The sequence below is a fragment of the Verticillium alfalfae genome, genomic scaffold (assembly GCF_000150825.1).
Source record: "Verticillium alfalfae VaMs.102 supercont1.10 genomic scaffold, whole genome shotgun sequence".
In the NCBI taxonomy this organism is placed as follows: Eukaryota; Fungi; Ascomycota; class Sordariomycetes; order Glomerellales; family Plectosphaerellaceae; genus Verticillium; species Verticillium alfalfae.
In genome coordinates, this window is record NW_003315029.1 from 13,015 (window position 1) to 27,913 (window position 14,899).

Genomic DNA, 14,899 nt, shown 5'->3' on the forward strand with positions numbered 1-14,899 from the left:
CCCACCAAAACACCTTGGTTCCGATGGGGGACCGGATCGTCGGACTTGTGGAGTGCCCGAATGCCACATTACCTCAAAACCACGGCGTGGTCCAAATTATGGGCGTCGTACTACGGCCCACTAATACATACCACGACTTGTGTTTTGTAGGCGGAGCAATAAAGCCACATCTGCATACCTACCACCGCATCAACCATGCAAGTTCGCGCAGGACATGCTGCGTATTCATTATCAACCAACGCTGGCGGCTTCGGGTTGCATTCGGTGTGCTAAACGTGAATCTTGGACAAAGAGCGGTTGCAAAGTTATTCAATTCCCTATACTATGCGTTTTGAGGAAGAGGCCGACTGTGTCAAAAGTCGATCACTGAATCTTGAGCATTTTGGACCTGATTGGTAAAAGCTCATCTTTCCGAGAACGCAGGTGGATGGTATTAGCTCATTGTGGCCAAAGAATGATCAAACTCGCATCGACTGAATGGAGTTGCGAGCTCGGACCATGCTCACAACAGCGCAGCAATCAAGAATCGAGGTTTCCGATCCGTTGCCCCGTGCAACGGCTCTATTGTAATCGGATCTTCCCAGCAGATTCTCAATTGTGTAGGTAAACGCAATTCGTTTGCGGTCTACGGATATCACTGAAGGATAAGTCCTCCAAGTGAGGAGTCCTTTGTAAAGGTCCCAGAAGAGTTCATTTTGGTCCATTTCGCTGACACATGTCATCATGGCCGAGGACCACCTCTCCAGCGATGACGAGCTGCCAGACCTGGATATCTTGCTGGAGAGACTTCAGCAAAGAACACGACGAGCCAAAGAAGGCCTCGCCAAACCTGACGACAACAACTCGGCGGGGTATACGACTAGCACTAAAGCACCCACCCTCATCCGACACAGAAGCCTAGGGCAAGCACGAGACACCCTTTATCACAAATCGCCTACCCGCAAGGAACATACTGTTGAGCAACAGACACATGGTAGTCGAACACACGTCAATGAGCATTCATCAAGAATACGAAATACTGCTGAACGAAGCCAACTTCGTAATCAGCCATGTTCAGCAGCACTGCCGGTATCGTCATCTCAGAGGGGCGATGATGAAGACGCCAACAATGCTTCAATCATATCTTCGGACTCAACAATTGATACGGCAGGCGAAGGAGAAGACGACGAGGATAACGATACGTTTTATAGCTGCACCTCCAGCGGCTCATATCAACATGCCATGCCGGCAGGGTTGCCCCTTCGTGTGTCCAGTACATCGCGTGAGACCAGGGCTATCAACAAAAATCAAGGGAAGAAGGCCAGTACATGCGATGCAAAATCCAGGGAGCTTGTACGAAAGCACGAAGTAGGCTCGTCAGGCAGCAGGAAGAACACACCAGAGTCTCGGCAGAATTCAGCTGTTCATGATGTAGCTGGGTCCCTAGCACACCTGAACCTGGGAAGCTCTCTGACGAACTCGTCCCAAGACTTGGCGTTTTCAAAAGCGACGATAACGCTACTACCACCGTCGGGGCAGAACAGTCAGACATTGACATCCCCCAGAAAGCTGACAGCGTTGCCTACACAACCCAAAAGGCCAAGTCATGACCTATTCTGGAATCAGGACACTGTCGATGAGTGGAATGACGAATGCTTGCCCATAAAAACAAACCTGCTGCCACCAGCACAAAAGGCCCACGAGAAAGTTAATATAGGCAAACTTAAGCCGAAAAGCCAAGCATTGAAGAAGGGCTTTGAACAATCAAGACAGCATCTTGGAGAGATTTTCCTCACGGAGCTTGATGACGCGATTCTCCAGGGTCAGCTTCGTAAGCTCACCAAATCGACAGGAGGGATTAAGATTGTATGGTCTAAAAAGCTCAATACCACGGCCGGGCGCGCGAATTGGAGGAAAGAGAAGCTTCCTGACAGACAGGCCGGCATTGAGGGGAGCGTTGATATGTCCCGACACTACGCGTCCATCGAACTTGCTGAAAAGGTCATTGACAACGAAGATCGGCTGTTCAATGTCATTGCTCATGAATTTTGCCACCTCGCAAACTTCATGATCAGCGGCATCACTGGCAATCCCCACGGCAAAGAGTTCAAGACCTGGGCGGCTCAAGTGTCAAGGACTTTCGCAGACAGAGGCATAGTGGTAACCACGAAGCACTCCTATGATATTGATTTCAAGTACGTCTGGACATGCACAGAGTGCGGGACAGGTTTCAAGCGGCATTCGCGCAGTATCAATCCCGAACGGCATCGTTGCGGCGCCTGCAAGGGCCCGTTGCAACAAACTAAACCAATCCCGCGGAAACCCGCTGGTAACAAGTCAGGATATCAGCGGTTCGTTCAAGAGCAGATGCCGATTGTAAAGAAGGAGAACCCGGGGAGTCCGCAGAAGGGAATGATGCTACTCATCGCACAGAAGTGGGCGCGTAGAACCGGAGCTGCAGCGGCCTTGGACTCCTCGGAACATCAGCTGGATGAGGCCAAGGGAGACAAGTCTAGTCGACTAGGTGGTACAGTCCGATAAATGCGATGCGTTGCATCATGACAATCGGTAAAGGGCGTATGGGGCTTGTGGTGAGGGACGCGCAGTGTTGCTACCTCGTTGTAACTTGGTGGGATGCATGAACCGCTTGGGCTGGGTATATAATTCGACATCGCAGCTATGATAGACAAGCCTGGCGTGTTGGTGAAGCTGAGCAGCTCAGACTTCCCCAAAAAGGGTCCAGTCTTTGACTTTGAAGGTCTCCCAGACCCTTGCAGCATAATCAACCGCATCTCCGATCAGCTTGCCCTGCTTTCCCAACTCGAGATCTACGTCCTCTTCATTGTACTCGCCCTTAATGTGAGGCACGTTGATCGTGATGAGGATGTCCGTCGATTCTTTTTCGAGGCGCAGTAAGGTCAAAATAATCGCCGTGAAGTCGGGCGAAGACGACCTGTCTCCAGACTCGGCACGGGGGGTCTGTGTCGCGATCAGGGTGTAGGCGGGAATGTCCTCACTTGGTAGAAAGAAAGACCATGTCAGAGGAGGTGAACAGCGAAGGAGTAACAGCCATCATGTACGTACCCAAGACGAGAGAACTGGGTTTCTGTTGTGTTCCACACCTTGACAGTGTCCACTTCAGAGCCTACCAGCTCCTCGAGGTGTGTTGTGAGGGCGCGGCCATCTATCTCTGGACCAGTGCCAGAGGGGCCTACGCGTTCCGTGATGTCGAAGATAATGCTGGTGAACCCATCTTGGTCGATGTAGACTTCCTGGTTGTCCGGTACCTGTCTTAGTTTGCTATGAGAGCATTAGCTATTATTTCATGTGGCTCGGACTACGTCGTCGATTGTCCGTACCTGACATCGGCAAACTTCTCGGGCAGGTCAGAAACCAATGCCCCGCCGTACAACAGAGTGTTCTTATAACGGGTCATGACGGGCGTATGTATTCAGGTGAAATCGGGTGCGTAGCGAAGAGTTCTGTTGGATACTTGGCTATCGTACGTGCGATTTAAGAGGTTGCGAGGCTGAGAAATGAACCATGTACGCGACAAGCAGGCAGTTGGGTGACGCTGTGACGTACGTGGGGTCTGCCCCTCCTGCCCTGGCCACGGGAAGGTGGGGTTGCAGGATGCCATAACCTGACTGACCATCCAATTCAAATGTCAGGAGGGATTTCAGTTCAGTTTGTATCATCCTCCTTTACCCCGCCCTGCAAGTTCTTCTCAATAAGCTCATGTCGTGCTCCAACAGTGTTTTCTATGGACAACCAAACTCTGCAAGCATGCACGACTTCGATCATGATGTGATACAGCAGCCTACATCAAACGGTCAAAGATAAGATATTTTAATTAGAGATTCGATGTGGGTCGACTGCTGGGCTCATCAGGGATAAATGACCCGTGAGTGGAAGGAAGGGTGCTTTCAGAGGAACAGGCAAAAACAATCTGATCCAAAACCCAAAACAAGATTCGAACTCAGGTTCATTGGTGGCCAAAGATTGAGGGAATGGAGTCTTTTGGGCCAACTAACGGTCACATCTGGTAAAAGGCAAGAGGTGAATTCGATAAGTGGTCCCACTCCGGCTAAATTACTGTCTAACTGGTATCTATATAGAGATACAAAATGCTGACCTAATCCATGTGCCTGTTGCGGGGAAAGTACGCATTCATCGTGCGTCCACAGATCTCGCCTCTTCCCATTTCATCGAAACACTGACAATATACAAGCTTTACTTGAGCTTGATAACAACATTGCCGACATTTCAACATGACAAGCCTCGCTTCTTGTATCTTCTGCAAAATCGTCAAGGGTGGGTACTGATGACACGTTCCCTCCTGGTTTTAGCGTTGACCCCCTCTTGTGTCCCGGCTTCAGGAGAAATACCTTGCTTCAAGCTTTTCGAGAGCGACAAGACGTTGGCGTATCTAGACATAAATCCACTAAGCCGGGGTCATGCTGTAAGACTCAAATTATCACGTGTTTCGTCGGCTTTGACTCTTTACTCATTAACTTGGACCAGCTCGTCATTCCTAAGCATCATGGTGCCAAGCTTACCGATATTCCTGACGACCACTTGATGGAGATTCTGGTAAGCCTCTTGCACCATAATACAATTCCAAACCTGGCACAGTTCAGCTGATACACCGCTCAGCCCGTCGTCAAGAAGCTGGTTAACGCCACCGGCGCAGTTGATTACAACATACTGCAGAACAATGGCCGCGCCGCTCATCAGATGGTGGACCACGTCAGTTCTTTACCACGCCTTCCTCGTCTCTGACAGAAATTGCTGACACTCGCAGGTCCATTTCCACATGGTATATGCTGTATTTATATTGATGTGCTGCGTGTTAACTAATTCTATTCCTAGATCCCCAAGCCCAATGAGACGGAAGGGCTCGGTATCCGCTGGCCACAGCAGCAGACTGACATGGATAAACTCAAGGCCCTCTTTGAGGAGCTCAAGTCCAAGGTGTAGTCTCCACAGAAGCCGGCACATGTCCGTGTATCTGCATGTACCGGTTAAAAATTCGAGCAGTCAGGCCCGGCGGCGTGGTTAAGCATCAAGACTATGAACCATGTGTTCGTTGCGAAGTCATAACTTCTAGTCTAAATCGTCGGCTGAGGTCTCAACAGCGACGCGGCCAGACGGAGGAGCAGCAGCTGGGTAGAAATCGATCTTTCCACCATCCTGTAGCACACCTATTCTGTCGTAGTAGGAGCGGGCTCGAAGGTACGGGTCGAGGGTCCAGTAATCCACCCTGAGCTTCTGCGCGAGGTTCTCCCTCTCGACTTGTACCGCAGCCGCTTCTGCGGACCCGCCCGTGGCAATCCAGCGCATGGTTGCTGCCTCCCAGTCTTGAATGAGATGCTCTCGCCCCTCCAGAAGCTTGTCTCTGGTCACAGTGTCCTTCATTCTGTCATTTTCACCAGGGATTGGCTCGGTGTATTTATACTCCCAATCTTCCTGGCCGTCCAATTCGCGAGTGATGCGCTGCGGCTCGATGAACTCCTGCATCTCCTTCACATTGTTGGTGAAGTGCACCTTGCTTGCCACGACAGGGTCGAGCCACCCCTTGATAATCCTCCAGATCCCTACCATCGATTAGCTGGTCATTGTACACACTGGCGGGCCAACGTACGCACCCTGAAACACCCATGGGGCCTTATGGACCAAGACAGCTCCAAGCGACTCGGGGTAGTTCGCCTCGAAACACTTGATCATAAATTTGACGGGGGTGTAGTCCTGTTGTAAGATGTCAGTGTTCCTGTGACCAGACTTGCTGAATAGAAGCTTCAACATACCATGTTAGCCATGGAGAAACCGGTCATATCGAAGATGATTGTCTGAAATACAAATCAGTCAGAAGCTCCGCTCCAAAAGCGCCTCAAGAACTCACAGCTGTGTCAACAGGCGGCGCCAGAACCATCCGTGCTGTCTCAATAAGGTAAACAGTGTACCGCTCGAGGCTCTCCTCGCATTGTTCCCCCTGCTTATGAAGTCGCACACGAACAACGCAAATGGGACGTCCAGACTTGTCAACGCCATGTAAGAAGCTCTTACCCATGCGAATTTGAGCCATGAAATCAGCACCGAGCTTTTTGGCATCTCCGTCGGCGCCTTGCTCGTCTGCCACGGCACTAGCCTCGCCGTTCTTCATAATGTCGTCATCAACATGAACTTCGGTGAGCCTCCAATTCATGGTAGAAATCATCATAACCAGAGCCTTGTCGACGTCCCACTTGCGAGCCCGGAGGAAGCGCAACAGCAGAGCATCTGGGTGGTCATGCTTGACCATGCTCCAGATGGTGGCACGCAGCGACTGAGGTGTCTGGTTGGCTAGAGCGTCGAAGAATTGCTGTGTCTGCCCATACTTGTCCTCTCCATCGCCCTCTTTTATGTGAGTCATCAAACCAGGCGAAGGTTGGGCTTGCGTGGGCGACTCATTCTCGGCAGCCTTATGCTTCTTGCCAAATAGAGAGATGCGTTTTTTCTTAGGTTTCTCTTTCTCAGCCTTGCCTGCACCGGGCGTGGCCAGATCTGATCCGGTTTGGGAGTTTGTGTCACCGGCGGATGCGGGCATCGGCCGCACCACCGGCAACGGCCTCAGTCATGGTGTTGACATTCTCATCTGTTACACCACACAGCTTGAGAACGTGACCCCATAACTGGCGCAACTTCTCTTCCTGGTCGGGCGTCAGGTTTCCCGGGCGTCCTGGATGCGCCTCTTGCCCCATGATTTCTTTCTTGGAAACGACAGCTACGTCTTGCGTGGCTGTCTGTGATGGTTTCTGTTCCACCCTGTAGTCGCCCAAGCTTACTCAACGCAAATCAGTAGAAGAGTGGCAGAGAAGGCAAGTAGGTCGAGACGAGATTCAAGTTGCCCAGGAGAGATGAATTGATGATCTACTCTGAGAGCGCATGCCACTCGTGGCGTAAGGCGGACAGCGCGGTGTGAGGGGCGTGAGAGTGGACGCAGATGAGGCCTCGGAAAAGCCGGAAACAGTGAATGCGGTCGACTACGGGCCAATAAGCGTTTGGGCAGGTTTGCGAGGTTGATGCTCATGGAGGTTTGGCGAAACGAGGTCCGGAAAAGCGCAAGCTTGACTCAAATGAGGGTGACGAGGCCACTTCAACACCAAACACAATCTCTACTTCGAGTCGAAACACACGTTTCTGGGCGATGCAAAACCAAGGAAGGATGCTCAGGAGCTTCCAGAAGAAAAGTCAGCAATGAAAGATAAGGCCCGAAGACGCGGTGTAAGATCGTACTGTTGTTGATGACGACCTGCCTGGAGGGAAGACGAGCCGATTGGCGTGAGAGAAGAGAGGTGTGTGGTTCTGTGTGATTGTTGTCTGTGTGTGATTGAATGACTACAGAAGACTTGGGGATGTGGAGCCTACAATAAGCACGCAGTCACCTAGTAAGCAAGTTAGTCAAGAACCCCGAGCCGCCCGAGGAGGTGACATAAAAGCCGTGCGCCAAGTTCGCCAAACACAGGTATCATCCAGACAGACCCGTAACTTCGGAACCTTCTCAACGCCTCGTATCGCAATCCGATGTTCCGACATTCCATGTTCTACATAATCAGCGACATATTCAAGGATGAACATACTTTGAGTAGTTTTGAGCTAAGTCAAAGCATAGTATAGCGGTTCGAAGTACGCTCACCCTTTATCAGTGTGGCTTATTTTGTCATTCCCTTTGACGGGGTAAGTCCATGTGCTACCCCGCTGCAAGACTCTCGGTTCGAATGCACGACCGTAAGCACTACAGTCAGCCTTTCATGACTTCCGCATTGGTGCATCTCGCATTACCCTATCGTACCTAGGTACCTACCAAGTAGCCCCTCCATGCCCCAACATTGACTCACTGCACTCCACGAGGACAGCCAGCCACACCAAGCACTGCACCAACGAGCAACTAAGGCGAGCTACCCTACCTTGCCTACCTGCCTGCCCACCTTGCCTACCTTAGGTACCTCCCTCACCTTGCCGCTTCGATCGGACCCCTCCCTCCACATTGCATCCCGCCCGCAGGCTGTCCTGCAGTTTTTCACCCCGCGCCGACTAAAAACTCCCCCTTGAGTCATCCATATATCGACTCGATATATGCCGTGGTTACCCCTCCGCCGCCTTGCCAAACTTCAACACCGGCTAGCTCTCAGTTCACACCCAATTGTACTCTTTCGAAGCAACTTGTTGTATGCAAGTGCGACTCGAAACCTCAACATGGCGGCATCCTCAGGTCCTGCCAAGAACGGTAGATCACAGTCCCTTATCCTACCTCGTTATGCTCCGCCGGCCACCACCTCAACCTTGACGGCTTTCTTGGCAACTGGCTAATGTTTGGTCCCTGATCACAGAGCTAAAGGAGAAATTGAAGGCTGAAAAGGCTGCTGAAAAGGCCGCCAAATTCGCTGCCAAACAGAACAAACAAAAGCAGGAGAACACGGCGAAACCAAAGTCACAACCGAAGGTCGAACCAACTCCTACACTTCCACCCTTCCAGAATGACACTGCCGCCGGCCAGAAGAAGATTCTTCACTCCTTCGAACACCCTCACTTTTCCGCATACAACCCCAGTGCCGTCGAGGCTGCCTGGTACCAATGGTGGGAGGAAAGCGGCTTCTTCAAGCCTGAGGCCAGCAAGCAGGGTGCTGATGCGGCCGGAACCTTCGTTATCCCCTTGCCGCCGCCGAATGTCACCGGTGCCTTGCACTGCGGCCACGCACTGGCCAATGCCCTTCAGGACACTCTCATCAGATGGCATCGCATGAAGTATGTTGTATCCCTTGGTGCGACACGGCGTCGAGATGTATGCCTTGGACTGACATGGGGTTTCCGTTGACATTAGGGGTTTCACCACACTGTGGGTCCCTGGCTGCGATCATGCCGGCATTTCGACCCAATCAGTGGTGGAAAAGATGCTGTGGAAGAAAGAGCAGAGGACGCGCATTGATGTTGGTCGCGAGGGCTTCGTTCGAATGGTCTGGGATTGGAAGGACGAATATCACCAGCGTATCAACAACGCCCAGAAGCTGATGGGTGGCAGCATGGACTGGAGCCGCGAGGCATTCACCATGGACAAGAACCTGAGTGCTGCCACTGCTGAGACTTTCTGCCGTCTCCATGACGAGGGCCTCATCTACCGCTCCAGCCGCCTGGTCAACTGGTGCACCGCCCTGAACACAGCGCTCAGCACCCTCGAAGTTGAGAATAAAGAAATCACTGGCCGCACCATGCTGAGCGTGCCCGGCTACGAGCGGAAGGTAGAGTTTGGAGTCCTCACCCACTTCAAATACCAGATTGAGGACAGCGATGAAACCATTGAGGTTGCCACGACTCGTCCTGAGACTATGTTCGGAGATTCGGGCATTGCAGTGCATCCTGAAGATCAGCGCTATGTCCACCTGATCGGCAAATATGCCAAGCATCCATTCGTTGACCGGTAAGACCTCCTTCCTCTACATTCGTCATATCAACTGGATCAAAACCCGACCTGCAGCTGACGTATCGTCACAGCCGCCTCAAGATCGTCGCCGATAACAAGTTCGTTGACCCAGAATTCGGTACTGGTGCCGTCAAGCTTACACCCGCGCACGATCCTAATGACTACCAAATGGGCAAGACACATGGGCTAGAGTTCATCAACATCCTGAACGATGACGGCACGTTGAATGCAAATGCTGGCCGGTTCGAAGGCCAAAGGCGCTTCGATGCTCGTTATACTGTTGTCGAAGAACTGACAAAACTTGGCTTATTCGTCAAGAAGGAGCCTAACCCCATGAAGATTCCCCTGTGCGAGAAGTCGAAGGACGTCATCGAACCTATCATCAAGCCGCAATGGTGGATGCAGATGCAGGACATGGCAGATGCTGCCCTCAAAGTCGTCGAGAGCGGCGAGGTCAAAATTTCCCCTGAAAGTGCCAACAAATCGTACCGCCGTTGGATGGCTTCCATCAACGACTGGTGCATTTCCAGACAACTCTGGCAAGTTTTCCCTATGAAGGGCGTTGTGTTCTTTTTACTGACCTTGGTGGCAGGTGGGGCCATCGAATCCCAGCGTACCGTGTGGTGTTCGAGGGCGAGGACGCTTCTGAGGGCGACGACTCTGTCTGGGTTGTGGGAAGAACCACAGAAGAGGCGCAGGAGAAGGCTGCTGCCAAATACGGTTCCAAGAAGTTCCACCTGGAGCAAGACCCTGACTGTCTTGACACCTGGTTCAGCTCTGGGCTGTGGCCCATGTCCACCTTGGGATGGCCCAACACTGAGAGTCCGGATTTCAAGCAGTTCTTTCCAACAAGCCTTCTCGAGACTGGATGGGATATTCTGTTCTTCTGGGTAGCGCGTATGATCATGTTGAGCCTCAAGCTCACTGGTCGCGTGCCATTCAAAGAAGTTTACTGCCACAGTCTCATTCGCGACTCTGAAGGCCGCAAAATGAGCAAGTCGCTCGGAAATGTCATCGACCCCCTTGACATTATTAGCGGCATCGAGCTCGATCAGCTTCATGCCAAGCTCCACGTTGGCAATCTTAAAGAAGACGAAATCAGCAGAGCGATCAAGTATCAGAAGACGGCCTTCCCCGGTGGCATCCCTGAGTGTGGCGCCGATGCCCTGCGACTTACACTCATTTCGTACACCACTGGCGGTAAGCACAACCAAACTGGTACAATTCCCCTAACGTCGACCACAATTGCTTACAAGGCCTAGGTGGTGACATCAATTTTGACATCAAGGTCATGCACGCTTATCGCCGCTTCTGCAACAAAATCTGGCAGGCGAGCAAGTATGTTCTTGGTCGTCTTCCCGAGGATTTTGTTCCTTTGAACAAACTCGACACCGCCAAGCTATCGATTCCAGAGCGATGGATCTTGCACCGCATGAATGTCGCAGTCAAGGGCATTAACGACACTCTAGAGGCTCGGGAATTTTCAAAGAGCACACAGTTTGCATACCAGTGAGCAAAAGTCCGCTGGCACATAACCAGGCAGCGCAAGCTAAACTCGGTACAGGTTCTTCTATGACGAGCTGTGCGATATCTTCATCGTAAGCCGCCTCGTCCCGTTGCGTTGAGACTTGTACTAACTCAATACTAGGAAAACAGCAAAACTATTCTTTCTGACGGGTCACCCGAGGCGCAGTCAAGCGTCCAACAGACTCTGTTCCTTGCATTGGACGTCGCCCTTCGCCTCATGCATCCGTTCATGCCGTTCATCACTGAGGAGTTGTGGCAGCGCCTTCCCAAGAGGGAGAACGATACTGCGAAGACGATCATGCTGGCCCCCTACCCCGCATTTGACGCAAGCCTAGAGTTCGAGACTGACGCGCGCGAATACGAGTTGGGCCTGAGCTGCGCCCAGGGTATTCGTTCATTGACGTCCGAATACAACGTGCGGGCAGACGGCCGTGCTTTTATCAAGGCTGCGACTGCCGACAGCTATGCCAAAATTAACGAACAAGTGGCCGCAATCAGTCTCTGAGCGGAGGAATTGCAGAGTTGCAAGTTGTGGCCGGCTCAAGAGGGCGCATCGAATGGATGCGCTGTTTTGTCCTTACGGCCGATCTGTCTGTTTTCCCTTGAACTAGGTTCTCGTCTCAATAACATTGATGCGGAGATCAAGAAAATTCAGGCGAAGCTACAGAAAAGTCAAGGCGCTGCAAGGAAGCAACAGGAACTCATGTCCAAGGACGGTTTCGAGGACAAGGTAAGTGATGTTGTGTTGACAACAGAAAGGAAGAAGTTGGCCGATGCTCAGTCAGCAGCCGAGAATTACGAGAAGACGATCGAGCAGTTCCAGAAGATGAAGCTCAGCTCAGCCTAAGACACGGAACATATTCTGATGTCCAGGTCTGTAACAGGTAGCTCCTTAACCAATGGCATTCATCAACTGTTGTGGCATGTGATTGTTCTGGGAAATCGTGAACGCGGGGGAGAGTTGTTCCGGCTGTTTCGCAGCACTTGCCCAGGTTCATTCCCGGGCAGGCTCTACTCATCTCTTGCCATTTGGAACCGCAATTGCTCTCCTATCGCTGGGATCAATCAGATTATGCTGGTGCACTGCATTCGGTGACGCGAATAAAACCACGCGGCGAGCTCAATCGACCAAACTGAGAACCCGAAGTGGCTCATGTTCATGTAGCGCAACACCCTTGATTGCACAAAACGTCCAATAATTTATGGGGGCTCCACAGAAACCCCACCCCTCCGTGGTTCGTCTCGTCAAACGCGACACCCCACCACCTGCAAGGTTCGCTTTGGTATAGCATCGACCAATACTGAACAAGCAAGCGGCGGCGGTAGTGGTCAATAAGTGACAACGACGAGGGTTCGTCTGCAGCTGCAATTCTTGACACCACAAACACATCACCAGCCAGCGCGGCACGCCAGCGTCTCCCATCATGTCAAGCGAACCCCATAACAATGGGCGTGGGCGATCTACGTCTCGTTCGAGAACATCGCGGCCGACTACACCATTGCGCCCATCCTCGCGCTCCTCCTTTCGCGACTCGGCAAGAGCGAGCACCGGACCAAATGCTGATGCATTCCCTCTTGTCACATTCGAGCCTGCATTTGCCGAGCTCTCTGATGCCATGGCCGACTTGGAGGCCAACATGATGCACTTTCAGCTCATGCATGAAAGTTTGTCACGCTTCAGCGAGTCGTTCGCGAGTTTCCTCTACGGGCTGAATATGAATGCTTTTTGTGTCGATTTTCCTGAAGGACCTGTTGCCGAATCATTCCGTCGAGACGGGCAACATGTTGATTTGCAAGGTAAGGAGCATCATCCCACAATCAAAAACACGCAAGAGTCACAAAAGCTGACGAAACGAAAGCAGCTAACCCCGTCCTAGAAAGACCCGGACGAGGCGACGATGATGGAGAAACAACGTTCATGTTAGTTGTGGGTCGTTATCCATTGACAAGAGTTACACAACTGAGTTGACCTTAGGACTACCGACACGTCTTTCATCGATAACCCTCCACCATCCTCCAGACCTGTTGCAAGGCATAAACCCTCAGAGCCCTCGATTTCGCGAGTGCCAGCACCTTCAACTCGGGGCGCTGTATCCACTCGAGGGACCGGGGCTGGGCGTCGTGTGGCTTCCGGAACACAAAGGGGTCGAAGCAGTGGGCTACCCAGAGGTCGAGGGGTCCGATGAGGGGCCTGCTTCCTGTGAAATCACCGCGATTCGGTCTGTAGAAACGGAACACCTGGCTCGCTTTCGCAGGCGCAGCTGAGGGCTCTCTCCACAGCATAATATGTGCCACTGTTGCGCCGCTCATTGTATCTGTCCAACCTGAGGACATGTTCCGAGGGCGGAGAAAGTAATGGTCGTGTTGAGAGCGATGCGGGATGCTGACTCAGGTGGCCATGTCGACCTCATGATTTGGGGCCTTTTCAACAGTATCTTTTTGTTTGCTCGGTCCCATATTGTCCGTACGAAGGCCTACCGCAGCCTCGGCTTCTTTCTGACTGTATGGTTCCTCCTTGAGGTCCTTGACTCTGGTAGGGCGCGCAATTAGTCGGCGTTCGTGCGTCGAGCATTTTGTTCGGCATTGCATGGGCACGTTTCAAAATAAGAAGCATAAGCTATTGTGACATACCTGCGCCTATGAGGCTTGCCCTTCCTGTGGCTGACGAGGTTCGTCTCTGTGTCGAACCACTTCGCGCATTCGATGCAATAGTGTTGGCCGAGGGCGGGCAAATCCTCGGTCGCCCTGGTCTCTTTGTATTGACGGAGATGTTTGGGAGACAAAAGGTCTGCCTTGATTTGGTCGAGATCCCTAATAGCAGCCCGAACATTAGTCTACCAAAGGCGCAGTGTGTGGTCGAGTAACGTGCCTGGTCTTCCGCCTCGTTTTTGTAATCGTCCTGTGAGCAGTGACACCCATTGCGAATTCCTTCGATATGGTGTAGGGGGGGGATGGATGTGATATATTGGACGCAGCGGCAGCTTTCACAAGACGGATGGCGCTGTCTCGTCACTAAGTTAAAAGGGTGAGGTTGACGATAAATCAGTTACGGAAAAATTTAGTGGACCAGCAGGGGTCCGATGGTGGGGAGATTTCCTGACAGAGGCTTATCGACAATGGCAGCCAGATAATGCAGTATCGGGGGTGGTGTAGGTGCGCTCTTAGGCGGAGTGGAGTTTCCCGTCGTAGGGTCATGTGATTTCAAGGCACAATAATGGGAACCCAATCAAGCTTCAGGCAAATGTTGCTCGAAGTCAAGCAACTTGTCAAGACCTCCCGCGGAGCGTAGATGCAGGCTCGGTGATCCCGGCCAACAGAAACAGCGCCGAAAACTTCGCATTCGAACAGGGGGTCGGGCGGAAGGCCCGTATTGATAGGAGATAAGTCACCTCGGCCGAGCCGAACAGCCTTGGCTCCGAGCTCAGGCTCCCGCAATGGAGAAAAGAATCTCGGATTTCGCGCGATGCGAAGCAGAGGTGTGGCTGGAACGCAAGGACCGTGGGGTTTCTCAGGAACCAGTGGAGCCTACATGCACTGGAAAACGAGACCCTCGTCGTGAACCGAGTAGAGCCGAGGGACCACAAAGCTGCTGCCCGCAACAGCGACTGTGAAGGTATTGTACCGCGTCCGGGGGTTCGAAGCAAGTAACATTGAACGCATCAATGAGAAGTGATTCAGCAGTCCGTGTTGAAGCGCACGCGCTCGCTCTTGAGACCAGATTGATAAGTCCAATGTACTGCAGCCCGTTTATACCGAGGTGTTTTCAGGTGACGTAGTCCTTACATTCATGTGCTCCGCATCGCGCTCAAACCTGAAGGGTCAATATCTCGGTCAGGCTGCGGAGGGCGCCAGACTTCCCCTCCGCCGTGTTGGCGTGCCGGGGCTCCTAGGGGTGTGTATGTGTGTGTGTTAACACCACCATGACGTGGCTTTAGA

General features: G+C 52.3%; 7 protein-coding genes across 7 annotated transcripts; 4 read left to right on the forward strand and 3 right to left on the reverse strand.

The window, feature by feature from the left end:
- Positions 1-723: 723 nt before the first annotated feature.
- VDBG_07427 (HMG box-containing protein) lies at positions 724-2,503 on the forward strand (the record flags this gene model as incomplete). The annotated part of the gene is made up of 2 exons (XM_003001922.1): positions 724-2,174; positions 2,413-2,503. 2 exons carry the CDS (start codon positions 724-726, stop codon positions 2,501-2,503), a joined length of 1,542 nt encoding a protein of 513 aa, XP_003001968.1.
- Positions 2,504-2,609: 106 nt separating this feature from the next.
- Positions 2,610-4,112, reverse strand: VDBG_07428 (conserved hypothetical protein; the record flags this gene model as incomplete). Its single annotated transcript, XM_003001923.1, has 3 exons — positions 2,610-2,995; positions 3,064-3,279; positions 3,339-4,112. The coding sequence occupies 3 exons, from the start codon at positions 3,413-3,415 to the stop codon at positions 2,698-2,700; spliced, it is 591 nt and encodes a 196-aa protein (XP_003001969.1).
- A 74-nt stretch (positions 4,113-4,186) lies between these two features.
- On the forward strand, positions 4,187-5,297 carry VDBG_07429 (hit family protein; the record flags this gene model as incomplete). Its single annotated transcript, XM_003001924.1, has 6 exons — positions 4,187-4,293; positions 4,359-4,441; positions 4,504-4,572; positions 4,636-4,728; positions 4,784-4,798; positions 4,852-5,297. 6 exons carry the CDS (start codon positions 4,251-4,253, stop codon positions 4,957-4,959), a joined length of 411 nt encoding a protein of 136 aa, XP_003001970.1.
- VDBG_07430 (phosphatidylinositol transfer protein CSR1) lies at positions 5,086-6,719 on the reverse strand (the record flags this gene model as incomplete). Its single annotated transcript, XM_003001925.1, has 5 exons — positions 5,086-5,576; positions 5,628-5,727; positions 5,787-5,828; positions 5,882-6,522; positions 6,575-6,719. 5 exons carry the CDS (start codon positions 6,717-6,719, stop codon positions 5,086-5,088), a joined length of 1,419 nt encoding a protein of 472 aa, XP_003001971.1.
- A 1,495-nt stretch (positions 6,720-8,214) lies between these two features.
- Positions 8,215-11,694, forward strand: VDBG_07431 (valyl-tRNA synthetase; the record flags this gene model as incomplete). Its single annotated transcript, XM_003001926.1, has 8 exons — positions 8,215-8,245; positions 8,349-8,763; positions 8,840-9,433; positions 9,508-9,954; positions 10,029-10,636; positions 10,699-10,945; positions 11,001-11,034; positions 11,085-11,694. 8 exons carry the CDS (start codon positions 8,215-8,217, stop codon positions 11,466-11,468), a joined length of 2,760 nt encoding a protein of 919 aa, XP_003001972.1.
- A 693-nt stretch (positions 11,695-12,387) lies between these two features.
- Positions 12,388-13,228, forward strand: VDBG_07432 (conserved hypothetical protein; the record flags this gene model as incomplete). The annotated part of the gene is made up of 2 exons (XM_003001927.1): positions 12,388-12,760; positions 12,939-13,228. The coding sequence occupies 2 exons, from the start codon at positions 12,388-12,390 to the stop codon at positions 13,226-13,228; spliced, it is 663 nt and encodes a 220-aa protein (XP_003001973.1).
- Positions 13,229-13,351: 123 nt separating this feature from the next.
- VDBG_07433 (conserved hypothetical protein) lies at positions 13,352-13,552 on the reverse strand (the record flags this gene model as incomplete). The annotated part of the gene is made up of 1 exon (XM_003001928.1): positions 13,352-13,552. The coding sequence occupies one exon, from the start codon at positions 13,550-13,552 to the stop codon at positions 13,352-13,354; it is 201 nt and encodes a 66-aa protein (XP_003001974.1).
- Positions 13,553-14,899: the final 1,347 nt, after the last annotated feature.